General features: G+C 40.6%; 5 protein-coding genes and 1 long non-coding RNA gene across 14 annotated transcripts in view; 2 read left to right on the top strand and 4 right to left on the bottom strand.

The window, feature by feature from the left end:
• Positions 1–4,666, top strand: part of LOC141375869 (uncharacterized) — a 178,411-nt gene extending 173,745 nt beyond the window's left edge. For 4 of the 5 annotated variants that reach the window (XR_015498155.1, XR_015498154.1, XR_015498153.1 and 1 more), the window contains 2 exons: positions 2,800–2,861; positions 2,970–4,666. This is a non-coding gene — a long non-coding RNA (uncharacterized LOC141375869). Of the gene's footprint in view, positions 1–2,799 lie in introns of all 5 variants that reach the window. The other variant, XR_015498151.1, reaches the window with a different exon arrangement.
• A 144-nt stretch (positions 4,667–4,810) lies between these two features.
• On the bottom strand, positions 4,811–6,575 carry LOC141375858 (E3 ubiquitin-protein ligase RBBP6-like). Of its 2 annotated transcripts, XM_087264963.2 has the most exons (7): positions 6,242–6,575; positions 5,952–6,048; positions 5,773–5,848; positions 5,545–5,633; positions 5,408–5,468; positions 5,166–5,305; positions 4,811–5,070 (listed from the first exon to the last, which is right to left on the bottom strand). In XM_087264963.2, exons 1-7 carry the CDS (start codon positions 6,399–6,401, stop codon positions 4,896–4,898), a joined length of 798 nt encoding a protein of 265 aa, XP_087121089.1. In that variant the 5' UTR covers positions 6,402–6,575; the 3' UTR covers positions 4,811–4,895. The 2 variants fall into 2 exon arrangements, with proteins under 2 accessions (XP_087121089.1, XP_087121090.1); XM_087264964.2 differs by lacking the exon at positions 5,408–5,468.
• A 2,916-nt stretch (positions 6,576–9,491) lies between these two features.
• On the bottom strand, positions 9,492–11,256 carry LOC141375857 (E3 ubiquitin-protein ligase RBBP6-like). 2 transcript variants are annotated; one of them, XM_087264906.1, is made up of 7 exons: positions 10,923–11,256; positions 10,633–10,729; positions 10,454–10,529; positions 10,226–10,314; positions 10,089–10,149; positions 9,847–9,986; positions 9,492–9,751 (listed from the first exon to the last, which is right to left on the bottom strand). In XM_087264906.1, exons 1-7 carry the CDS (start codon positions 11,080–11,082, stop codon positions 9,577–9,579), a joined length of 798 nt encoding a protein of 265 aa, XP_087121032.1. In that variant the 5' UTR covers positions 11,083–11,256; the 3' UTR covers positions 9,492–9,576. The 2 variants fall into 2 exon arrangements, with proteins under 2 accessions (XP_087121032.1, XP_087121033.1); XM_087264907.1 differs by lacking the exon at positions 10,089–10,149.
• A 2,922-nt stretch (positions 11,257–14,178) lies between these two features.
• On the bottom strand, positions 14,179–15,943 carry LOC141374984 (E3 ubiquitin-protein ligase RBBP6-like). 2 transcript variants are annotated; one of them, XM_087264908.1, is made up of 7 exons: positions 15,610–15,943; positions 15,320–15,416; positions 15,141–15,216; positions 14,913–15,001; positions 14,776–14,836; positions 14,534–14,673; positions 14,179–14,438 (listed from the first exon to the last, which is right to left on the bottom strand). In XM_087264908.1, the coding sequence occupies exons 1-7, from the start codon at positions 15,767–15,769 to the stop codon at positions 14,264–14,266; spliced, it is 798 nt and encodes a 265-aa protein (XP_087121034.1). In that variant the 5' UTR covers positions 15,770–15,943; the 3' UTR covers positions 14,179–14,263. The 2 variants fall into 2 exon arrangements, with proteins under 2 accessions (XP_087121034.1, XP_087121035.1); XM_087264909.1 differs by lacking the exon at positions 14,776–14,836.
• A 2,918-nt stretch (positions 15,944–18,861) lies between these two features.
• LOC110438815 (E3 ubiquitin-protein ligase RBBP6-like) lies at positions 18,862–20,637 on the bottom strand. 2 transcript variants are annotated; one of them, XM_087264929.2, is made up of 7 exons: positions 20,304–20,637; positions 20,014–20,110; positions 19,835–19,910; positions 19,607–19,695; positions 19,470–19,530; positions 19,228–19,367; positions 18,871–19,132 (listed from the first exon to the last, which is right to left on the bottom strand). In XM_087264929.2, exons 1-7 carry the CDS (start codon positions 20,461–20,463, stop codon positions 18,958–18,960), a joined length of 798 nt encoding a protein of 265 aa, XP_087121055.1. In that variant the 5' UTR covers positions 20,464–20,637; the 3' UTR covers positions 18,871–18,957. The 2 variants fall into 2 exon arrangements, with proteins under 2 accessions (XP_087121056.1, XP_087121055.1); XM_087264930.2 differs by lacking the exon at positions 19,470–19,530 and having other exon boundaries at positions 18,862–19,132.
• A 614-nt stretch (positions 20,638–21,251) lies between these two features.
• Positions 21,252–23,961, top strand: part of LOC141375856 (uncharacterized) — a 163,000-nt gene continuing 160,290 nt past the window's right edge. Inside the window, exons 1-5 of the mRNA XM_088651083.1 lie at positions 21,252–21,364; positions 21,635–21,802; positions 22,879–23,046; positions 23,331–23,392; positions 23,675–23,753. The gene's annotated coding sequence lies outside the window, so the exon portion shown is untranslated. The remainder of the gene's footprint in view (positions 21,365–21,634; positions 21,803–22,878; positions 23,047–23,330; positions 23,393–23,674; positions 23,754–23,961) is intronic.

Here is a 23,961-nt window from a genome sequence, read left to right as displayed (position 1 = left end):
ATCCAGAGCTCCTTCATGGGACTCCACACGTGTAAACAATCGCTCTATTGGGCTCGCACCACTCGCACGGCTCTTGGTCCCGCCCCCAGACTTGTCAGCGCTGCCAAGCCGACCAATCACGACCATCAAACAAATCACGACCTTGCGCTCTGTGTCGTTGCGACTTGTAGTTACATTTTTTGAGAGGTGCACATCATCGACGCCGACGGCCAATAAACAATGCTTAAACATTAAAATGTGCTTTTAGAAACTTAAAATATTTATGTTTCTAATATTTAATTATACATTTGCTGTGTTTAATATAGGGGATAGAATAGCATACAGTATACAAAAAAAAAATTTTTTGTCCTTTATACCGAAATAGGCCGGCTATAAGAGGAGGCGCTCTATTAAACAAGCAGAAACAGCACAGACTGTTCACTCTGCATGCATGTGAAAGAAATGAACAGAGAAAAATAAACAGACAATAAATAATAGTCGACTCACCTTACGTGCCGATATGCCCATTTATTTAATTCATAACTGCCACTAATAGCTATGCAAAAGGGAACCTATTTTGAGTGTTTGGCATGTAGTGACAGATTTTCAAATATTTGTAACCTGGCCTATAATAAATAATAATAATTATTGATAAAGCAAGTTATACTGCTATCAGGTGATGTGTTTCATTGACTCGATAACCTTAATATTTTGTAGTGTGTGCTGTGACGCGATTTTCATTTCTTGCAATGTGCGCACGTTTAAGATTTGAGGTAATAACATCGCCATGATAGTCAAAGAAATGTAAACATTCTTTTTACCCCAACACAATTTAATAGGGCGCTATAAAGGCTAAACAACTTCATTCTTATATTTGTTTAATTTTTGCAGCCTGGGGCTATACTTCTCACCATCTATTGTATCTTTTCTAAAGCATACAGTATAGTGTAAAAGCATGTTTATTACTAAGAAAAAAGAAAATGTATTTTTTAATTGATCACATCACATAATCTACTGTAGGCTACATTACACATACAGTAAGGGCTGCTCTATTATGGGAAAAATCATAATCACGATTATTTTTGTCATAATTGCAAACAAGATTATTCAAAACGATTTTTCAGCTGAAGTCAAAATTATTAGCGCTCCTGTGAATTTTTTATTTATATTTTTTTAATAAATATTTCCAAAAGGATGTTTAACAAATTCAGGATTTTTTTACAGTATTTTCTATAATATTTTTTTTCTTCTGGAGGAAGTCTTATTTGTTTTATTTTGGCTAGAATAAAAGCAGGTTTAAATATTTTGAAACCTATTTTAAGGTCAATATTAATGACTTGCCCAATTATCCTAATTAAGCCTTTGAATTGTACTTTAATCTGAATGCTTGTACTTTGAAAAATATATAGTAAAGTATGTGCTGTCATCATAACAAAGATGAATGAAATCAGTTATAAAAAATTAGTTATTAAAACTATTATGTTTAGAAATGGGTTGAAAAAAAATCTTCTTTCCATTAAACAGAAATTGGTGGAAAATGGTTGCTAATAATTCAGGAGGGCTAATAATTCGGATTTCAACTGTATATATGCAGTTATTTTCCTCCCTGTAAATGAGCAAAGGGAAATATGTACAATAGAATAAAAATATGAAACAAACTGTGCTTTAAGCTTCTTATAAATGATCACTGAACACAGCATTTTGACACCTATTTGACCATTAAAACGCTCACAGTAAGATAACTTTAGATGTGTGTACTCTGCTCGTCTAGCCTAAGTGCACACACACAGCAGCATGTACAAATCAGATTATGAAAAATGATGAAGAGCATGCTTTTCCTTTTATCCTTTATTTTTAGTTTTTTTTTTTTTGTTTTTATTTACACATTTTTTTAAGTGGTGAGGACAATATTCACTGGTTCCCCCCTCCTGTATAATAATTAAATGTTACATTTTTAAGAACTTCACAAATAGCCTAAATAACACTTTTCAGTATCAGTGATAATATAAATAGTAACTAATAATAATAATGATAATAATAAAAAGAAGAACAAAAAATATTAGCCTATTGATAACAATATAAATGAGATGTTGAGGAAAAAACAGCGTAGGCTACTAACTCTCCACTGTTTTTGGTAAATTATTTGACAGAAAAGCTAACATGCTGACACATTGTCTGGATTAAGCAGACCTAGTTGGAGTCGCAATGTTTCCAGCAGCACTCAATACACGTTCAGACTTTCTATCGCAGTGCTTGTAGCGCAAATGCACAAATGCTTTTTCCTATGCTACATTTCTCGTCAATGTCTTCCATTTATCACTTTCTCTTTTGTATCTGGCCATTTTTAAATAGGGCTCTGCGATATCTGGCTGACAAAAAAATCAAAAAATAAATTTTAATTTTTATAATTTTATATATTTTTATTTTATTTTTTGTGCTCATAATATTGACCTTTGCAGTTTTTACCTTTTTATTATTCAGCTAAACTAAAAAACGGAAGACTTTCTCCAGTGGAAAAATATAATAGGGAATATTATGAAATTATTGATTGCCTTTTTTTAAAATTAAGAAAAGTCTTTACATGGAAAGGTCATATCACTTTCAATAGTCCACAATGATTCAAAGCAGCTACTGAAAGTTATACTCGCATATGTTGCTGTTAAATCATGTAGTTGTGTGATGTATAACCATGGTGTAAGTGCACACCTAAGGATTAACCTTTTTTCCAAGAAAGAGACTTTTAAACGATATTGATGAACAGTTGATATGATCTATTAAAAGTCAGTGATGCTAACAGTTAATCATCTTGTTTGCTTTCAGGCTCTAGCACTGGCAGAACAACCTACATGAGAAGACCATGGACAAAAGCAGACGTGAAGGCTGTAATGAGTTCAAAAGACTGATTATTATTATACACATTTTCATTTTTTTCCCTTGTCACAGAGTGACAATATTTAACCATTTTCAAACCCACTTCTGTTCCATGCCAGTGCTTCACAGTCCATCATCACTCTAGGGTAGTCTCTACATTGCTCTACAGTTTGCCTCTGCTTCTCAACCCATGTCTGCCACTACTCCACAGTCTGGTACTGCTCCACAGTCCAGGTCCACGTCTGCTTCATGAGCCTGGGCAATACCCATCACACAAAAATACATAACCCACAAATGCAGTCCCTCAGACTAAACATTTACAACAGTGTTGAGTAGCAAAAAGACATGTTTTTTGTTTTTTATTTACATGTTTGAAAATGGTCAAATATTGTCACTGTGACAAAAAAGTGAAAATGTGTATGATATTAATTAGTCACATTATAACACATTATATTACTGTCACATTACGAAATTTAGTTTTTAATCTGTTTTGTGTTCATATCATTCTGTATGTATCATTCAATTTGTGGAATCAAACTTTTATGTCTAGTTTTATCTTTTTTTCTTTTTATCTATCTTTTTATCTATTTTTATCCATCTATTTTTTGTTCTTGTCAGAGCGATAATAGTTGATGCATTTCATAATAAAATGTATATACATGTTTAGTTCCCCTGCTGTTTTCCTGGACTTCAAAAGTAAAATTAAAAAAGTTTATTTTTTTATTTCTGTCATTGAGTGGCAATGTTTTGTATTTGACAGTATTCTAGTGCACTACCATGTTGTGTTCTAGTATAAATATTTAAATTTGAAAAAGAATAATCTGTTGAACGACTTAATTAAATTTTAAAATACCATTAGTTTGTTTATAAGCTGTAATCATTCATTCATTCATTTTCTTTTCGGCTTAACCCCTTTATTTATCAGGGGTTTCCACAGTGAAATGAACCACCAACTTATCCAGAATATGTTTTACGTTGCGGTTGTTCTTCCAGCTGCAACCCATCACTGGAAAACATCCATACACACTCATACACACACACTACGGACAATTTAGTGTATTCAATCCCCTGTACCGCTTGTCTTTGGACTGTGGGGGAAACCGGAGCACCTGGAGGAAACCCACTCCAACACAGAGAACATGCAAACTCCACACAGAGTTCACAGAGGGGAACATTTGTGTTCTGGCAAAGTAAAAGAATAAAATAATGAATATGTTATCGTACAGTTGTGCTTCTGGTTGTTCATGGTTGAAGGTTCTTTGCCAATTATGTTCTTTTTTTATCTGAAGTTGCCTTTCAAAATATCTACTGTCCTATAAAATAAGAGCAAAGGCCCTTAAACAATTAACTCTTCATACTTTAATGTTAAAATGCTGTCTTTTTCAGGTTATTGTTCAACAGTACATTAAACAGATTGTTTAACTGATACAACACAATAAGCCTACAGAATTGTTAAATCAAAAGTGTATTTTAAGCAAAATAGTATTTTGTCATTTAAGAAGTGACAGGCAGAACCTTAGCAACTGAGATGGGTTTAGCAGGTGTCTAGCTGAGGAAAGCCAGAGTCTGTTCTGTTGTCACCCTTACTGCAATAGCAGAATAGTGTGATATGTAAAATGTGTTAATCAGTCCTTTTAAACCATGAAGGGGCTAGGTTTGTGTGTAACATGTAAACAGACCTTGTAAACCATGATTTTGTCTGTCCCCATAAGCCTGTGAAATGTCACATAGTTAATTTGAGTGTGTTGTGAAACTAAAATTGCTGTTTTTAAGCGTTGTTTGCCTTTTGTAGCTCAAATAAAAAATTTTGGCACAAGTTTTATGTTCGTAGGATGTTGGCAAAGGTATGTCCCCGTAAACCACCAAAAAGTCACATTGACCTCATAAACCATGTATGCCTGTATGTGTGTGTGTGTGTGTTGCACTGCTGGAGTGAAGGTTAACCAGTCCACACAGTTCATGCGGCTATAATCTTTATTATCTTTTATTAATAAACTATGTACAATATTTACACGTCGGCTCCAGGTCTCTTGGATGAAGGTCTCTCAGCGACGTGGTCTCTTCTGGTCGCCGCGCGTCTCTGGTGAAGATGGGGAGCGGGACCGTTTCCCTCCGGCGTCCCGGACCGAAGATGCCGCACCTGCTGAGGACGAGGAGGGCAAAGGCTCGGTCTGGCAGGAGAAGGACGGCCTCTTTCTCTTCTCAGCAGCATAGGCCTCACTGAACAGATCGAGCGCAAACACACACAAGCAGACATCATGTGAGATTTGGACAAACACTAGAACATGCGGCTATGCCAAGTACAGTTTACTCACGCGTCTATGATGGGAATGACGTATCGGCCGCTGCCGTCTATCATGACTCCCTTTCGGTCTGGGTCGTCCACCTCCAACAGGAAGCTGCGGGGAATCCCTGTGCTCTTCCGGATGCGCTTGTGCGGCGCGGAGCGGCTGCCCTGTGAATTGAGGAGTGACAGTCAAACTCTGAGCAAACAATCTGACTGATGAGGACAAGAGCTCAAGTTCACAGCAACCGTGAGCTTGGAAAACCCAGTTACCACATTAGTGGGGCAGTGCCTAATGTGGTGTCCCGGGATCCCAAGCAGCCTCATGGCCTCACTAGTGAACATCAGAACCATGAGAATCAGCTCAGACATCTCTCACAAAGCAAACCTGTCAGTGTCTGAACGCTCACCTGCTGGAGTAGTAGCACAGGCTGGACTGGTACATCACCGCTTTCAGCTTGTCCTCCTCTGACGCCTTTGCCTCAGCCAGATTCTCAGTCTGTTTCACAGGCATTTGCACATTTGAATCTTTTTCACCCTCAACCCTTCAAACAATCTCAAATCTCCCTAAGAAGCTGAGTGCGTGTGCGTATATTGTGTGCTTTACATTGCTATTGTGCTATTCATTTGTTCAATACCTTCAACAACTGCTCCAGTGAGAGGAGTGAAGGATCAGCTCTAGGTGAAGGTTCACGCCAGCGTCCAGCTTGATGTCTGCAAAACAAAGGAGCTTGTGTGACTAAAACACCAGGGACAGACCAGGAGTCTTCATATAACATCTAACAGAGGACGCGTGTGCTCATTTCACAGCACTTACCCAACAAATCTTCTGTTTGAGGACTTCAGTCCCGCCGCAGGGATCCGTCTGATGATGACCGACGTGTTTTTAGGGATGAGAGCATCATCTGTGTATTCTGACAGCAAAATAAAATCAGAATCAGCACATAATTATGGAGCACGGTATACTTTGAGAGCCATTAGCCTTTTAAAACAGCCAAAACATCCCTACATGTCAGCATCAGCACCACCTTACAGCTTCCAGAAGTGTCTGATGTAACGCATCTAATGTTAGCGTAGAACAGTTGAAGTGTCTTTTCCTCAACTCACCTTCATCAGTCTGGGCGTTGCTGATCTTCAGCTGGCAGAACTTCAGCCTCTTGCTCCTCATGATCTGCCGCTTCAGCTCCCCCGCGCTGATGTTGAGGCCTTCAAACTGGAGCGAGTCGTAGGTGAGTCGACTCTGGAACCTGTAGTGAACACAAGACATACTGAACACAAACACAAAGCACAGCGTAATAAAAAGGGTCAAACCTGAGTGATGGGAACAGCAGGCGATCAATCGACGTATCCAACGATCAATAATATCGATAATCTGGAAAAATTGTCACGGAGGACGCAGAGATCAGATGCCAATCGACACAGCGAGATTCAAACAACAGCCACAGGACGGTTGTCATGGATGCTGATGATGAACACGTGACGCATGCGCTGTACAACTTCCGGCAATATTATCATTATTAATTTTATTGATAGTAGTAGTAAAATCATTGCGATAAGTATAATAAAATAAACAGCAGAACAGTTGGCCATCTCTGAATAATACACAGCGACGTTTCCCTGCACGAACGATTCAGGCCTTCGCCAAGAAGACTCGGGTGAGTCGATGATTCAGGGATTGATTCAACTGTCCGTTCATCCTATTGGCTTCTTTGGCTGAATGAATCGTTCAATGCTTTACTCAAATAAAGCGGCCTCTTGCTGCCACCTATTGGGGGTTTGCTTTTTTGTTTTCAAAAGTACTTTGACACTTTTTTAAAGGCACCTTTAAGTTCATTTTTGCACAAAAGCTCGTCTCTGTGCGTTCCAAATGGTTTGAAATTTCCTTAGCACATGGTTTTCTTGATGCGTTTGAAATTTTCAATGTAAATCCACTCGTACTTGCATTTGATCTTTATTATGCCTTAAAATCAAAACTATACTAAAGGTGTCTTATCCAAATGCAGATTTTCATTCAAAACGTTATGACAGAACCATATTACTTTACAGTGGCCCATGGATATATATATATATATATATATATGTGTGTGTGTGTGTGTTGCTTGTTTCTTATTTACCCATGCAGTGACTTTTAGGCATAAATACTATGTAGGCTTGCTAAAGGGTTGCATGAGAAATGTCATCATCGTGAGAGCTTGACTTTTTTTTTGTCGCTGCCTTTAGTTGTGGTGAAATGAGATGCATCATGTCGTTTATCTGTTTGTGCAGTCTGTACCTTCATTTCTGAATCGTGTGGCATCGTACTTGAAGCCAAGTCATTTAGCCCAAGGCATAGTTGTCTTAGAATGAGTAGTTTGCTGATCAAATTCCACATTTTGATGAGGCAAAACACATCTTGGATGTTTTAATTACTATTTTAGGTGAAAAACAAAACAATGAGATTTGTGTAAAATCTAAAGTTAACCAAGTCCAGCCCGCCATCTTGTCCTGCCTCTCAGTTCTCTTAAGCCTTGGGCCGGCTCTGTGAAGTGGCCTCTTTTGGGCTCATCATTGAAGACCGGACGAGCTGCAACATTTCGTTCTGCCAGGTTCTGGGAGTAGATGAGCATGTCATCGCTCTAGACTATGGTCAACTTGTGAAGTTACTCATACACCTCCGCTCATGGCATATTACCATTAAAATGAAACTTTTCCAGCAGAATATGACGCTCTAAAAAAAAAAAACTCCATCGGCACTGGTAACTATGAAAAACACGACTGAGCACTAATGGTACACTCAACAATTTACACTGACATTTGAAGGATCACCTGACATTAAAGACTGACGTAAGAACGCTGGAGGAACATCAAATTTTAACACGGAAGAGTTTTTTTTGTCTCTCTCAAATTAAAGCAATATTTCTTAATCTTGTTGTTTTTTTTTTTTTTTTACTGTACAGTTGCCCCAGGTGTTTATCAGGTGTGATGCCTGCTCATCTGACCTTTGACCTCGGCACTCAACTGCTGCCAGTTTTCTTTCAATGCCATGAGATTTCTGAATTCTACATGCAGGAACCGATGCATTCCTTTTTTTTTTTTTAAACAAAACAGATATGGCAGACACGGCCAAACATTGAAACTTTGGAGGGCATTGAGGGGAAAAAAAAGCACAATATCATCAAGGGGAATAAAAGGTTTGATCAAAGCGTGCGTTTACACACGTTCATTTAAATATGGACAAAACCAACATTGGGTTAATTTTGTTATTAGATTTAAAATGCACGGACCCTATTTGACCCAGTGTTCATATATACATATGTTTTTATGAATGAATATTTTTGCATATAAAAGATAATAAAAGACTGACTAGACAGATTAGATAGTTTAATAGACAGATTGACACGTGTAGTCATTCGTTCCTGTGTATTTGATGACTAGCTTCCAGCAGTATCTGGCTGCAGACTTGCATGCAATCTGAGACACAAAGCACTCAGCGGAGCTAGTGAGGTCACTGTGAGAGGCGGGGTTAGGGGTGCACACTCACTGACAGCCTAGATTTAGCCTGGTTTTAACCAAGCCGTCTATTAGACTTTTAACCCTTATGTATTGTTCATATTGTTCAAGTGGCTGTTTTTTGCCCCCAATGACCTCCATTATAACTAAACTTGTTTTAATTGCAAAGCCATGACACCAGATAGTAACTCATTCTTTATTGTTGGTGGTTTCCCTGTTGGGATGAGATAAAATGAGTCATTTTTACTTTTGATGGTCAGTTGGCACCTTTAAACACCCCAAAAAAATGCTTGCTGGGATGGTACCAAGAGGCTGTGCTCACTTCTGGACAGAGGGGGTGTAGACTTGCAGCTAGTGCCGATAAGTGGTGCAGACGCTGAGGCTGTTCTGTATGCGAGTGTTGAGGTTTTGAAACATCAGCTGACAACGTGTAGGTAGAGAGTAGCAGGTTCTGGGAGTAGATGAGCTTGTCACCGGTGTAGACTTTGACCGACTTGTGAAGTTACTCACAAGACCTCCGCTTATGGGACATTACCATTCAAATGAAACGTTTCCAGCAGAATATGACGCTTCAAAAAACTCCATCGGCACTGGTAACTATGAAAAACACGACTGAGCACTAATAGTGTACTCAACACTTTACACTGACATTTGAAGGATCACCTGACATTAAAGACTGAAGTAAGAACGCTGAAAAAAACCCATCAGATTTTAGCCCAGAAGAGTTTCTCTTTTCCTAAATTAAAGCAAAACTTCATGATATTGTGTTTATGAATTCATTCGTGTGTGTGTGTGTGTGTGTGTGTGTGTGTGTGTGTATGTGTGTGTTGCACTGCTGGAGTGAAGGTTAACCAGTCCACACAGTTCATGCGGCTATAATCTTTATTATCTTTTATTAATAAACTATGTACAATATTTACACGTCGGCTCCAGGTCTCTTGGATGAAGGTCTCTCAGCGACGTGGTCTCTTCTGGTCGCCGCGCGTCTCTGGTGAAGATGGGGAGCGGGACCGTTTCCCTCCGGCGTCCCGGACCGAAGATGCCGCACCTGCTGAGGACGAGGAGGGCAAAGGCTCGGTCTGGCAGGAGAAGGACGGCCTCTTTCTCTTCTCAGCAGCATAGGCCTCACTGAACAGATCGAGCGCAAACACACACAAGCAGACATCATGTGAGATTTGGACAAACACTAGAACATGCGGCTATGCCAAGTACAGTTTACTCACGCGTCTATGATGGGAATGACGTATCGGCCGCTGCCGTCTATCATGACTCCCTTTCGGTCTGGGTCGTCCACCTCCAACAGGAAGCTGCGGGGAATCCCTGTGCTCTTCCGGATGCGCTTGTGCGGCGCGGAGCGGCTGCCCTGTGAATTGAGGAGTGACAGTCAAACTCTGAGCAAACAATCTGACTGATGAGGACAAGAGCTCAAGTTCACAGCAACCGTGAGCTTGGAAAACCCAGTTACCACATTAGTGGGGCAGTGCCTAATGTGGTGTCCCGGGATCCCAAGCAGCCTCATGGCCTCACTAGTGAACATCAGAACCATGAGAATCAGCTCAGACATCTCTCACAAAGCAAACCTGTCAGTGTCTGAACGCTCACCTGCTGGAGTAGTAGCACAGGCTGGACTGGTACATCACCGCTTTCAGCTTGTCCTCCTCTGACGCCTTTGCCTCAGCCAGATTCTCAGTCTGTTTCACAGGCATTTGCACATTTGAATCTTTTTCACCCTCAACCCTTCAAACAATCTCAAATCTCCCTAAGAAGCTGAGTGCGTGTGCGTATATTGTGTGCTTTACATTGCTATTGTGCTATTCATTTGTTCAATACCTTCAACAACTGCTCCAGTGAGAGGAGTGAAGGATCAGCTCTAGGTGAAGGTTCACGCCAGCGTCCAGCTTGATGTCTGCAAAACAAAGGAGCTTGTGTGACTAAAACACCAGGGACAGACCAGGAGTCTTCATATAACATCTAACAGAGGACGCGTGTGCTCATTTCACAGCACTTACCCAACAAATCTTCTGTTTGAGGACTTCAGTCCCGCCGCAGGGATCCGTCTGATGATGACCGACGTGTTTTTAGGGATGAGAGCATCATCTGTGTATTCTGACAGCAAAATAAAATCAGAATCAGCACATAATTATGGAGCACGGTATACTTTGAGAGCCATTAGCCTTTTAAAACAGCCAAAACATCCCTACATGTCAGCATCAGCACCACCTTACAGCTTCCAGAAGTGTCTGATGTAACGCATCTAATGTTAGCGTAGAACAGTTGAAGTGTCTTTTCCTCAACTCACCTTCATCAGTCTGGGCGTTGCTGATCTTCAGCTGGCAGAACTTCAGCCTCTTGCTCCTCATGATCTGCCGCTTCAGCTCCCCCGCGCTGATGTTGAGGCCTTCAAACTGGAGCGAGTCGTAGGTGAGTCGACTCTGGAACCTGTAGTGAACACAAGACATACTGAACACAAACACAAAGCACAGCGTAATAAAAAGGGTCAAACCTGAGTGATGGGAACAGCAGGCGATCAATCGACGTATCCAACGATCAATAATATCGATAATCTGGAAAAATTGTCACGGAGGACGCAGAGATCAGATGCCAATCGACACAGCGAGATTCAAACAACACCCACAGGACGGTTGTCATGGATGCTGATGATGAACACGTGACGCATGCGCTGTACAACTTCCGGCAATATTATCATTATTAATATTAATTTTATTGATAGTAGTAGTAAAATCATTGCGATAAGTATAATAAAATAAACAGCAGAACAGTTGGCCATCTCTGAATAATACACAGCGACGTTTCCCTGCACGAACGATTCAGGCCTTCGCCAAGAAGACTCGGGTGAGTCGATGATTCAGGGATTGATTCAACTGTCCGTTCATCCTATTGGCTTCTTTGGCTGAATGAATCGTTCAATGCTTTACTCAAATAAAGCGGCCTCTTGCTGCCACCTATTGGGGGTTTGCTTTTTTGTTTTCAAAAGTACTTTGACACTTTTTTAAAGGCACCTTTAAGTTCATTTTTGCACAAAAGCTCGTCTCTGTGCGTTCCAAATGGTTTGAAATTTCCTTAGCACATGGTTTTCTTGATGCGTTTGAAATTTTCAATGTAAATCCACTCGTACTTGCATTTGATCTTTATTATGCCTTAAAATCAAAACTATACTAAAGGTGTCTTATCCAAATGCAGATTTTCATTCAAAACGTTATGACAGAACCATATTACTTTACAGTGGCCCATGGATATATATATATATATATATATATATATGTGTGTGTGTGTGTTGCTTGTTTCTTATTTACCCATGCAGTGACTTTTAGGCATAAATACTATGTAGGCTTGCTAAAGGGTTGCATGAGAAATGTCATCATCGTGAGAGCTTGACTTTTTTTTTGTCGCTGCCTTTAGTTGTGGTGAAATGAGATGCATCATGTCGTTTATCTGTTTGTGCAGTCTGTACCTTCATTTCTGAATCGTGTGGCATCGTACTTGAAGCCAAGTCATTTAGCCCAAGGCATAGTTGTCTTAGAATGAGTAGTTTGCTGATCAAATTCCACATTTTGATGAGGCAAAACACATCTTGGATGTTTTAATTACTATTTTAGGTGAAAAACAAAACAATGAGATTTGTGTAAAATCTAAAGTTAACCAAGTCCAGCCCGCCATCTTGTCCTGCCTCTCAGTTCTCTTAAGCCTTGGGCCGGCTCTGTGAAGTGGCCTCTTTTGGGCTCATCATTGAAGACCGGACGAGCTGCAACATTTCGTTCTGCCAGGTTCTGGGAGTAGATGAGCATGTCATCGCTCTAGACTATGGTCAACTTGTGAAGTTACTCATACACCTCCGCTCATGGCATATTACCATTAAAATGAAACTTTTCCAGCAGAATATGACGCTCTAAAAAAAAAAAACTCCATCGGCACTGGTAACTATGAAAAACACGACTGAGCACTAATGGTACACTCAACAATTTACACTGACATTTGAAGGATCACCTGACATTAAAGACTGACGTAAGAACGCTGGAGGAACATCAAATTTTAACACGGAAGAGTTTTTTTTGTCTCTCTCAAATTAAAGCAATATTTCTTAATCTTGTTGTTTTTTTTTTTTTTACTGTACAGTTGCCCCAGGTGTTTATCAGGTGTGATGCCTGCTCATCTGACCTTTGACCTCGGCACTCAACTGCTGCCAGTTTTCTTTCAATGCCATGAGATTTCTGAATTCTACATGCAGGAACCGATGCATTCCTTTTTTTTTTTTTAAACAAAACAGATATGGCAGACACGGCCAAACATTGAAACTTTGGAGGGCATTGAGGGGAAAAAAAAGCACAATATCATCAAGGGGAATAAAAGGTTTGATCAAAGCGTGCGTTTACACACGTTCATTTAAATATGGACAAAACCAACATTGGGTTAATTTTGTTATTAGATTTAAAATGCACGGACCCTATTTGACCCAGTGTTCATATATACATATGTTTTTATGAATGAATATTTTTGCATATAAAAGATAATAAAAGACTGACTAGACAGATTAGATAGTTTAATAGACAGATTGACACGTGTAGTCATTCGTTCCTGTGTATTTGATGACTAGCTTCCAGCAGTATCTGGCTGCAGACTTGCATGCAATCTGAGACACAAAGCACTCAGCGGAGCTAGTGAGGTCACTGTGAGAGGCGGGGTTAGGGGTGCACACTCACTGACAGCCTAGATTTAGCCTGGTTTTAACCAAGCCGTCTATTAGACTTTTAACCCTTATGTATTGTTCATATTGTTCAAGTGGCTGTTTTTTGCCCCCAATGACCTCCATTATAACTAAACTTGTTTTAATTGCAAAGCCATGACACCAGATAGTAACTCATTCTTTATTGTTGGTGGTTTCCCTGTTGGGATGAGATAAAATGAGTCATTTTTACTTTTGATGGTCAGTTGGCACCTTTAAACACCCCAAAAAAATGCTTGCTGGGATGGTACCAAGAGGCTGTGCTCACTTCTGGACAGAGGGGGTGTAGACTTGCAGCTAGTGCCGATAAGTGGTGCAGACGCTGAGGCTGTTCTGTATGCGAGTGTTGAGGTTTTGAAACATCAGCTGACAACGTGTAGGTAGAGAGTAGCAGGTTCTGGGAGTAGATGAGCTTGTCACCGGTGTAGACTTTGACCGACTTGTGAAGTTACTCACAAGACCTCCGCTTATGGGACATTACCATTCAAATGAAACGTTTCCAGCAGAATATGACGCTTCAAAAAACTCCATCGGCACTGGTAACTATGAAAAACACGACTGAGCACTAATAGTGTACTCAACACTTTACACTGACATTTGAAGGATCACCTGACATTAAAGACTGAAGTAAGAACGCTGAAAAAAACCCATCAGATTTTAGCCCAGAAGAGTTTCTCTTTTCCTAAATTAAAGCAAAACTTCATGATATTGTGTTTATGAATTCATTCGTGTGTGTGTGTGTGTGTGTGTGTGTGTGTGTGTGTATGTGTGTGTTGCACTGCTGGAGTGAAGGTTAACCAGTCCACACAGTTCATGCGGCTATAATCTTTATTATCTTTTATTAATAAACTATGTACAATATTTACACGTCGGCTCCAGGTCTCTTGGATGAAGGTCTCTCAGCGACGTGGTCTCTTCTGGTCGCCGCGCGTCTCTGGTGAAGATGGGGAGCGGGACCGTTTCCCTCCGGCGTCCCGGACCGAAGATGCCGCACCTGCTGAGGACGAGGAGGGCAAAGGCTCGGTCTGGCAGGAGAAGGACGGCCTCTTTCTCTTCTCAGCAGCATAGGCCTCACTGAACAGATCGAGCGCAAACACACACAAGCAGACATCATGTGAGATTTGGACAAACACTAGAACATGCGGCTATGCCAAGTACAGTTTACTCACGCGTCTATGATGGGAATGACGTATCGGCCGCTGCCGTCTATCATGACTCCCTTTCGGTCTGGGTCGTCCACCTCCAACAGGAAGCTGCGGGGAATCCCTGTGCTCTTCCGGATGCGCTTGTGCGGCGCGGAGCGGCTGCCCTGTGAATTGAGGAGTGACAGTCAAACTCTGAGCAAACAATCTGACTGATGAGGACAAGAGCTCAAGTTCACAGCAACCGTGAGCTTGGAAAACCCAGTTACCACATTAGTGGGGCAGTGCCTAATGTGGTGTCCCGGGATCCCAAGCAGCCTCATGGCCTCACTAGTGAACATCAGAACCATGAGAATCAGCTCAGACATCTCTCACAAAGCAAACCTGTCAGTGTCTGAACGCTCACCTGCTGGAGTAGTAGCACAGGCTGGACTGGTACATCACCGCTTTCAGCTTGTCCTCCTCTGACGCCTTTGCCTCAGCCAGATTCTCAGTCTGTTTCACAGGCATTTGCACATTTGAATCTTTTTCACCCTCAACCCTTCAAACAATCTCAAATCTCCCTAAGAAGCTGAGTGCGTGTGCGTATATTGTGTGCTTTACATTGCTATTGTGCTATTCATTTGTTCAATACCTTCAACAACTGCTCCAGTGAGAGGAGTGAAGGATCAGCTCTAGGTGAAGGTTCACGCCAGCGTCCAGCTTGATGTCTGCAAAACAAAGGAGCTTGTGTGACTAAAACACCAGGGACAGACCAGGAGTCTTCATATAACATCTAACAGAGGACGCGTGTGCTCATTTCACAGCACTCACCCAACAAATCTTCTGTTTGAGGACTTCAGTCCCGCCGCAGGGATCCGTCTGATGATGACCGACGTGTTTTTAGGGATGAGAGCATCATCTGTGTATTCTGACAGCAAAATAAAATCAGAATCAGCACATAATTATGGAGCACGGTATACTTTGAGAGCCATTAGCCTTTTAAAACAGCCAAAACATCCCTACATGTCAGCATCAGCACCACCTTACAGCTTCCAGAAGTGTCTGATGTAACGCATCTAATGTTAGCGTAGAACAGTTGAAGTGTCTTTTCCTCAACTCACCTTCATCAGTCTGGGCGTTGCTGATCTTCAGCTGGCAGAACTTCAGCCTCTTGCTCCTCATGATCTGCCGCTTCAGCTCCCCCGCGCTGATGTTGAGGCCTTCAAACTGGAGCGAGTCGTAGGTGAGTCGACTCTGGAACCTGTAGTGAACACAAGACATACTGAACACAAACACAAAGCACAGCGTAATAAAAAGGGTCAAACCTGAGTGATGGGAACAGCAGGCGATCAATCGACGTATCCAACGATCAATAATATCGATAATCTGGAAAAATTGTCACGGAGGACGCAGAGATCAGATGCCAATCGACACAGCGAGATTCAAACAACACCCACAGGACGGTTGTCATGGATGCTGATGATGAACACGTGACGCATGCGCTGTACAACTTCCGGCAATATTATCATTATTAATATTAATTTTATTGATAGTAGTAGTAAAATCATTGCGATAAGTATAATAAAATAAACAGCAGAACAGTTGGCCATCTCTGAATAATACACAGCGACGTTTCCCTGCACGAACGATTCAGGCCTTCGCCAAGAAGACTCGGGTGAGTCGATGATTCAGGGATTGATTCAACTGTCCGTTCATCCTATTGGCTTCTTTGGCTGAATGAATCGTTCAATGCTTTACTCAAATAAAGCGGCCTCTTGCTGCCACCTATTGGGGGTTTGCTTTTTTGTTTTCAAAAGTACTTTGACACTTTTTTAAAGGCACCTTTAAGTTCATTTTTGCACAAAAGCTCGTCTCTGTGCGTTCCAAATGGTTTGAAATTTCCTTAGCACATGGTTTTCTTGATGCGTTTGAAATTTTCAATGTAAATCCACTCGTACTTGCATTTGATCTTTATTATGCCTTAAAATCAAAACTATACTAAAGGTGTCTTATCCAAATGCAGATTTTCATTCAAAACGTTATGACAGAACCATATTACTTTACAGTGGCCCATGGATATATATATATATATATATATATATATATATATATATATATGTGTGTGTGTGTGTTGCTTGTTTCTTATTTACCCATGCAGTGACTTTTAGGCATAAATACTATGTAGGCTTGCTAAAGGGTTGCATGAGAAATGTCATCATCGTGAGAGCTTGACTTTTTTTTTGTCGCTGCCTTTAGTTGTGGTGAAATGAGATGCATCATGTCGTTTATCTGTTTGTGCAGTCTGTACCTTCATTTCTGAATCGTGTGGCATCGTACTTGAAGCCAAGTCATTTAGCCCAAGGCATAGTTGTCTTAGAATGAGTAGTTTGCTGATCAAATTCCACATTTTGATGAGGCAAAACACATCTTGGATGTTTTAATTACTATTTTAGGTGAAAAACAAAACAATGAGATTTGTGTAAAATCTAAAGTTAACCAAGTCCAGCCCGCCATCTTGTCCTGCCTCTCAGTTCTCTTAAGCCTTGGGCCGGCTCTGTGAAGTGGCCTCTTTTGGGCTCATCATTGAAGACCGGACGAGCTGCAACATTTCGTTCTGCCAGGTTCTGGGAGTAGATGAGCATGTCATCGCTCTAGACTATGGTCAACTTGTGAAGTTACTCATACACCTCCGCTCATGGCATATTACCATTAAAATGAAACTTTTCCAGCAGAATATGACGCTCTAAAAAAAAAAAACTCCATCGGCACTGGTAACTATGAAAAACACGACTGAGCACTAATGGTACACTCAACAATTTACACTGACATTTGAAGGATCACCTGACATTAAAGACTGACGTAAGAACGCTGGAGGAACATCAAATTTTAACACGGAAGAGTTTTTTTTGTCTCTCTCAAATTAAAGCAATATTTCTTAATCTTGTTGTTTTTTTTTTTTTTTACTGTACAGTTGCCCCAGGTGTTTATCAGGTGTGATGCCTGCTCATCTGACCTTTGACCTCGGCACTCAACTGCTGCCAGTTTTCTTTCAATGCCATGAGATTTCTGAATTCTACATGCAGGAACCGATGCATTCCTTTTTTTTTTTTTAAACAAAACAGATATGGCAGACACGGCCAAACATTGAAACTTTGGAGGGCATTGAGGGGAAAAAAAAGCACAATATCATCAAGGGGAATAAAAGGTTTGATCAAAGCGTGCGTTTACACACGTTCATTTAAATATGGACAAAACCAACATTGGGTTAATTTTGTTATTAGATTTAAAATGCACGGACCCTATTTGACCCAGTGTTCATATATACATATGTTTTTATGAATGAATATTTTTGCATATAAAAGATAATAAAAGACTGACTAGACAGATTAGATAGTTTAATAGACAGATTGACACGTGTAGTCATTCGTTCCTGTGTATTTGATGACTAGCTTCCAGCAGTATCTGGCTGCAGACTTGCATGCAATCTGAGACACAAAGCACTCAGCGGAGCTAGTGAGGTCACTGTGAGAGGCGGGGTTAGGGGTGCACACTCACTGACAGCCTAGATTTAGCCTGGTTTTAACCAAGCCGTCTATTAGACTTTTAACCCTTATGTATTGTTCATATTGTTCAAGTGGCTGTTTTTTGCCCCCAATGACCTCCATTATAACTAAACTTGTTTTCATTGCAAAGCCATGACACCAGATAGTAACTCATTCTTTATTGTTGGTGGTTTCCCTGTTGGGATGAGATAAAATGAGTCATTTTTACTTTTGATGGTCAGTTGGCACCTTTAAACACCCCAAAAAAATGCTTGCTGGGATGGTACCAAGAGGCTGTGCTCACTTCTGGACAGAGGGGGTGTAGACTTGCAGCTAGTGCCGATAAGTGGTGCAGACGCTGAGGCTGTTCTGTATGCGAGTGTTGAGGTTTTGAAACATCAGCTGACAACGTGTAGGTAGAGAGTAGCAGGTTCTGGGAGTAGATGAGCTTGTCACCGGTGTAGACTTTGACCGACTTGTGAAGTTACTCACAAGACCTCCGCTTATGGGACATTACCATTCAAATGAAACGTTTCCAGCAGAATATGACGCTTCAAAAAACTCCATCGGCACTGGTAACTATGAAAAACACGACTGAGCACTAATAGTGTACTCAACACTTTACACTGACATTTGAAGGATCACCTGACATTAAAGACTGAAGTAAGAACGCTGAAAAAAACCCATCAGATTTTAGCCCAGAAGAGTTTCTCTTTTCCTAAATTAAAGCAAAACTTCATGATATTGTGTTTATGAATTCATTCGTGTGTGTGTGTGTGTGTGTGTGTGTGTATGTGTGTGTTGCACTGCTGGAGTGAAGGTTAACCAGTCCACACAGTTCATGCGGCTATAATCTTTATTATCTTTTATTAATAAACTATGTACAATATTTACACGTCGGCTCCAGGTCTCTTGGATGAAGGTCTCTCAGCGACGTGGTCTCTTCTGGTCGCCGCGCGTCTCTGGTGAAGATGGGGAGCGGGACCGTTTCCCTCCGGCGTCCCGGACCGAAGATGCCGCACCTGCTGAGGACGAGGAGGGCAAAGGCTCGGTCTGGCAGGAGAAGGACGGCCTCTTTCTCTTCTCAGCAGCATAGGCCTCACTGAACAGATCGAGCGCAAACACACACAAGCAGACATCATGTGAGATTTGGACAAACACTAGAACATGCGGCTATGCCAAGTACAGTTTACTCACGCGTCTATGATGGGAATGACGTATCGGCCGCTGCCGTCTATCATGACTCCCTTTCGGTCTGGGTCGTCCACCTCCAACAGGAAGCTGCGGGGAATCCCTGTGCTCTTCCGGATGCGCTTGTGCGGCGCGGAGCGGCTGCCCTGTGAATTGAGGAGTGACAGTCAAACTCTGAGCAAACAATCTGACTGATGAGGACAAGAGCTCAAGTTCACAGCAACCGTGAGCTTGGAAAACCCAGTTACCACATTAGTGGGGCAGTGCCTAATGTGGTGTCCCGGGATCCCAAGCAGCCTCATGGCCTCACTAGTGAACATCAGAACCATGAGAATCAGCTCAGACATCTCTCACAAAGCAAACCTGTCAGTGTCTGAACGCTCACCTGCTGGAGTAGTAGCACAGGCTGGACTGGTACATCACCGCTTTCAGCTTGTCCTCCTCTGACGCCTTTGCCTCAGCCAGATTCTCAGTCTGTTTCACAGGCATTTGCACATTTGAATCTTTTTCACCCTCAACCCTTCAAACAATCTCAAATCTCCCTAAGAAGCTGAGTGCGTGTGCGTATATTGTGTGCTTTACATTGCTATTGTGCTATTCATTTGTTCAATACCTTCAACAACTGCTCCAGTGAGAGGAGTGAAGGATCAGCTCTAGGTGAAGGTTCACGCCAGCGTCCAGCTTGATGTCTGCAAAACAAAGGAGCTTGTGTGACTAAAACACCAGGGACAGACCAGGAGTCTTCATATAACATCTAACAGAGGACGCGTGTGCTCATTTCACAGCACTTACCCAACAAATCTTCTGTTTGAGGACTTCAGTCCCGCCGCAGGGATCCGTCTGATGATGACCGACGTGTTTTTAGGGATGAGAGCATCATCTGTGTATTCTGACAGCAAAATAAAATCAGAATCAGCACATAATTATGGAGCACGGTATACTTTGAGAGCCATTAGCCTTTTAAAACAGCCAAAACATCCCTACATGTCAGCATCAGCACCACCTTACAGCTTCCAGAAGTGTCTGATGTAACGCATCTAATGTTAGCGTAGAACAGTTGAAGTGTCTTTTCCTCAACTCACCTTCATCAGTCTGGGCGTTGCTGATCTTCAGCTGGCAGAACTTCAGCCTCTTGCTCCTCATGATCTGCCGCTTCAGCTCCCCCGCGCTGATGTTGAGGCCTTCAAACTGGAGCGAGTCGTAGGTGAGTCGACTCTGGAACCTGTAGTGAACACAAGACATACTGAACACAAACACAAAGCACAGCGTAATAAAAAGGGTCAAACCTGAGTGATGGGAACAGCAGGCGATCAATCGACGTATCCAACGATCAATAATATCGATAATCTGGAAAAATTGTCACGGAGGACGCAGAGATCAGATGCCAATCGACACAGCGAGATTCAAACAACAGCCACAGGACGGTTGTCATGGATGCTGATGATGAACACGTGACGCATGCGCTGTACAACTTCCGGCAATATTATCATTATTAATATTAATTTTATTGATAGTAGTAGTAAAATCATTGCGATAAGTATAATAAAATAAACAGCAGAACAGTTGGCCATCTCTGAATAATACACAGCGACGTTTCCCTGCACGAACGATTCAGGCCTTCGCCAAGAAGACTCGGGTGAGTCGATGATTCAGGGATTGATTCAACTGTCCGTTCATCCTATTGGCTTCTTTGGCTGAATGAATCGTTCAATGCTTTACTCAAATAAAGCGGCCTCTTGCTGCCACCTATTGGGGGTTTGCTTTTTTGTTTTCAAAAGTACTTTGACACTTTTTTAAAGGCACCTTTAAGTTCATTTTTGCACAAAAGCTCGTCTCTGTGCGTTCTGACCGATCGCCCGGTCCCCACTATGTTTTGCCTTTAAAAGACTCAGGGGGCGTTGCTGATATGCCTAGTGCAGTTTTTTCACTGATCCCCACCTTGACCATTTACCTGAATTGAGTGTGTAAGTGTGTGTCGGCGCACTGCTCTATAGCGGTCCTGTAGTCGGATGGCGGTACTGCACCCTGACACACACTTGACGCAATTCACACACTCTGCCTACTGCACATGCGCAATCTCATAAGTGAATCCGACTTTAATCAACTTAATTAACATCTATCATCAAATTATTCGAATTTTTGGGTAAGTTAGAATGTTTTTCACCATCATAATGTAATAAAATAGGTTATATGACAAATACTTATGTTGCATATTTTGACAGTTATCAGGTATAGTTAATTAAATGTTTTAACGAATTTCCTGGGTGTTTTAATCGATGTTGTTTCAAATTACGTATTAATATAACACTGATAAGACACAAACTACAGTTCGGTATGTAATTTAACTTGTTTACACGAGTAAAAGTTACTCGCGCTAATGTGCTAACGTGCTAACTGCCCGGTGCTACGTGAGTCAGAGGCCGGGGTGGAGTGCATGAGCCGCGGTCAGACAGTCACCAATCACCGGGCGGCTAAATGGATCGACGGAGGATAAAACCATTAAAAGATGCGGAGAAACACATCACCAGCTCCACTGACAAGACCCATTCACTGGAAACCGAATATATAGAAGGTTACTAAGGTATGTTTTCATAGTTCTTGTATCGTACTTTTTAAATGGTTAATTGCTTTAAACATTTAACGTTAATCCTGAAATAACACTATTATATACTATTTATACGTTAATGTAGTAATATAACGTTAGAGGTTATAATTAAAATGTGGGGCTATCTGGTCCTAGAAATGTACTTAATTTATTGTTCTATGACGTGTAGAAACGTTTTATTTTAGATAAATAATTATAATACATAAATGTTCACTGTGTGTGTTTTATTTATTTATTTGCTGTCAACTGGTAGCCTTTTACAATAAGGTTAAATTAGTTAATGCTGGTTAATGCATTTACTAACATGAACAATAAATAATACTTTATTACAGTATTTGTTCATGTTTGTTAACTTTAGTAAATGAAAATAAAGTTGTTCATTACTAGTTGAACACGCACAATGCATTAATTATTGCAATGCATTATTACTGGTACAAGCATGAATGTAGATTTGAATAATGCATTAGTAATTAGTAAATGTTAAACTGATTAATAAATGCTGTACATGCATTGTTCATTACTAGGTCATGTTAGTAAGTACATTAACTAATAAAACCTAATTGTAAAGTGTGACCTGTAAACAATCGAAGTGGAAAAAAAGTTCTTTAAAACTGTCCTAAGAAAGAAGAACAGGTGTTCAATAGTATTAGAACAACATTGAGGAAAGGTTCTGATCCACTTCAAAAGGTTTACTGTATTTATAATTCACACACAGAGAGGATGCTAATGTGAGGTTTTTGTAGTTTTTGAACCCTACACATTTCATTAAATCTTTTAGGTCAGAGTTTGAGTTGTCCACATTTATTAAAGGAAGTTTTGTGGTTGAGTACAAATGATAGAGCTTGTGGAAGCAAAGCATATATGAGATATAATAAAAATACTGTCTTTATGTTTGACTTTATATGGTAAAACAAGAACAGGTGGTTAAGTGTTTTCCCCATTCAAATGTACATGTATATATTACATTCATTGTGTTTGTATTCATGCCATAGTTTAGCTTTTTATTGCTATGAGAGGGCATAATTAAAATGTTGCTTGCTCTTTTCTCTTAGTTTTGCAGCATTGATGCCGATCATGAGGACGATCTGCACCCTAACTGCACTGTCAATAAGATCGTTGTTCAGAGAAAACCTCATTTGTGCCTTTTTGCAATCAGGGATATTTTCTTTGGAGAGGAAATAACGTTTGACTATGGCGCATGTGATTGGCCTTGGAGAAAGGTTTGACATTTTGATTACTTAATACATTAATCCTTAATACATTCAGCAAAGCTAAGAGTTTTTTAATGTTAATATAGATTAAGGGTAAATCTGTTCAAAAATAAAGAGTTTGCATCATCCATAAGAGATAATGAAATCAATCTCTTAATATCTTCTTCTTGTCTTAATGGGTAAAAAAGTTTAATTAATTGGGTAATGCTTTACTTTAAAGGGGGGTTCATAAGACTGTCATGAAAGCTTTATAGTCATGACATGACTTATATAACAAAGCTGTTTTTAAATAGCTTTCATTGAAGGATGCCCATATGACTGCAGAAGAAAACTGCTCCGACAACTCTCTGATGAGGTATGTTTATTAGTATTATTATTATTATTAGTAGTAGTAGTAGTAGTAGTAGTAGTAGATGTTGTTGCTGTAGTAGTGCATTTAATTGTAATTATTTAACTTAGTGTGTGTCCTAATTTATGAACATATGCAATAGTGTAACATTGTGGGGACCAGAGGCATGTTAGAGAAGCTGTGAAACACACTTAGTCCTCAATACACACACAGTACGGTCTGACATAGTGGGGACCAGGAGCCCTGAGTACTACTGTCTAATTATTATTTTGTGTTTTTTATATTCAGCTTTCATTGAAGTATGATCATATGACGAGAAGAAGAGAACTGCTCTGCTCCAGTAGGAGACCCACAACCCTCTGATGAGGTGTGTTTAAATTTAATAATAATAATTATTATTATTAGTAGTAGTAGTAGAAGTAGAAGTGTGTGTCCTAATTGGTGAACGTATGCACTAGTGTAACATTGTGGGGACCAGAGGCATGTTAGAGAAACTGTGAAACACACTTAGTCCTGAATACACACTCAGTACGGTCTGACATAGTGGGGACCGGAACCCTTGAGTACTACTGTCT

The sequence above is a fragment of the Danio rerio genome, chromosome 8 (genome assembly GCF_052040795.2).
Source record: "Danio rerio strain M-AB ecotype USA chromosome 8, GRCz13ab, whole genome shotgun sequence".
Taxonomy (NCBI): Eukaryota; Metazoa; Chordata; class Actinopteri; order Cypriniformes; family Danionidae; genus Danio; species Danio rerio.
The sequence above is the reverse complement of the archived record's forward strand: the minus strand, read 5'-3'. Positions and strand labels throughout refer to the sequence as shown.

What these genes read in the sequence shown, in the direction of transcription:
- LOC141375857 (XM_087264906.1), bottom strand. Translation starts at nt 11,082, where the DNA reads ATGTCTTGTGTTCACTACAGGTTCCAGAGTCGACTCACCTACGACTCG. An exon ending in TCAAACAGAAGATTTGTTGG is followed by an intron (nt 10,530 to 10,632) that starts GTAAGTGCTGTG and finishes TTTGTTTTGCAG; the next exon opens with ACATCAAGCTGGACGCTGGC. An exon ending in CTGTGCTACTACTCCAGCAG is followed by an intron (nt 10,150 to 10,225) that starts GTGAGCGTTCAG and finishes GATGTTCACTAG; the next exon opens with TGAGGCCATGAGGCTGCTTG.
- LOC141374984 (XM_087264908.1), bottom strand. Translation starts at nt 15,769, where the DNA reads ATGTCTTGTGTTCACTACAGGTTCCAGAGTCGACTCACCTACGACTCG. An exon ending in CAACGCCCAGACTGATGAAG is followed by an intron (nt 15,417 to 15,609) that starts GTGAGTTGAGGA and finishes TTTTGCTGTCAG; the next exon opens with AATACACAGATGATGCTCTC. An exon ending in CTGTGCTACTACTCCAGCAG is followed by an intron (nt 14,837 to 14,912) that starts GTGAGCGTTCAG and finishes GATGTTCACTAG; the next exon opens with TGAGGCCATGAGGCTGCTTG.
- LOC141375858 (XM_087264963.2), bottom strand. Translation starts at nt 6,401, where the DNA reads ATGTCTTGTGTTCACTACAGGTTCCAGAGTCGACTCACCTACGACTCG. An exon ending in CACTGGAGCAGTTGTTGAAG is followed by an intron (nt 5,634 to 5,772) that starts GTATTGAACAAA and finishes CCTGTGAAACAG; the next exon opens with ACTGAGAATCTGGCTGAGGC. An exon ending in GTCATTCCCATCATAGACGC is followed by an intron (nt 5,071 to 5,165) that starts GTGAGTAAACTG and finishes CGATCTGTTCAG; the next exon opens with TGAGGCCTATGCTGCTGAGA.
- LOC110438815 (XM_087264929.2), bottom strand. Translation starts at nt 20,463, where the DNA reads ATGTCTTGTGTTCACTACAGGTTCCAGAGTCGACTCACCTACGACTCG. An exon ending in TCAAACAGAAGATTTGTTGG is followed by an intron (nt 19,911 to 20,013) that starts GTAAGTGCTGTG and finishes TTTGTTTTGCAG; the next exon opens with ACATCAAGCTGGACGCTGGC. An exon ending in CTGTGCTACTACTCCAGCAG is followed by an intron (nt 19,531 to 19,606) that starts GTGAGCGTTCAG and finishes GATGTTCACTAG; the next exon opens with TGAGGCCATGAGGCTGCTTG.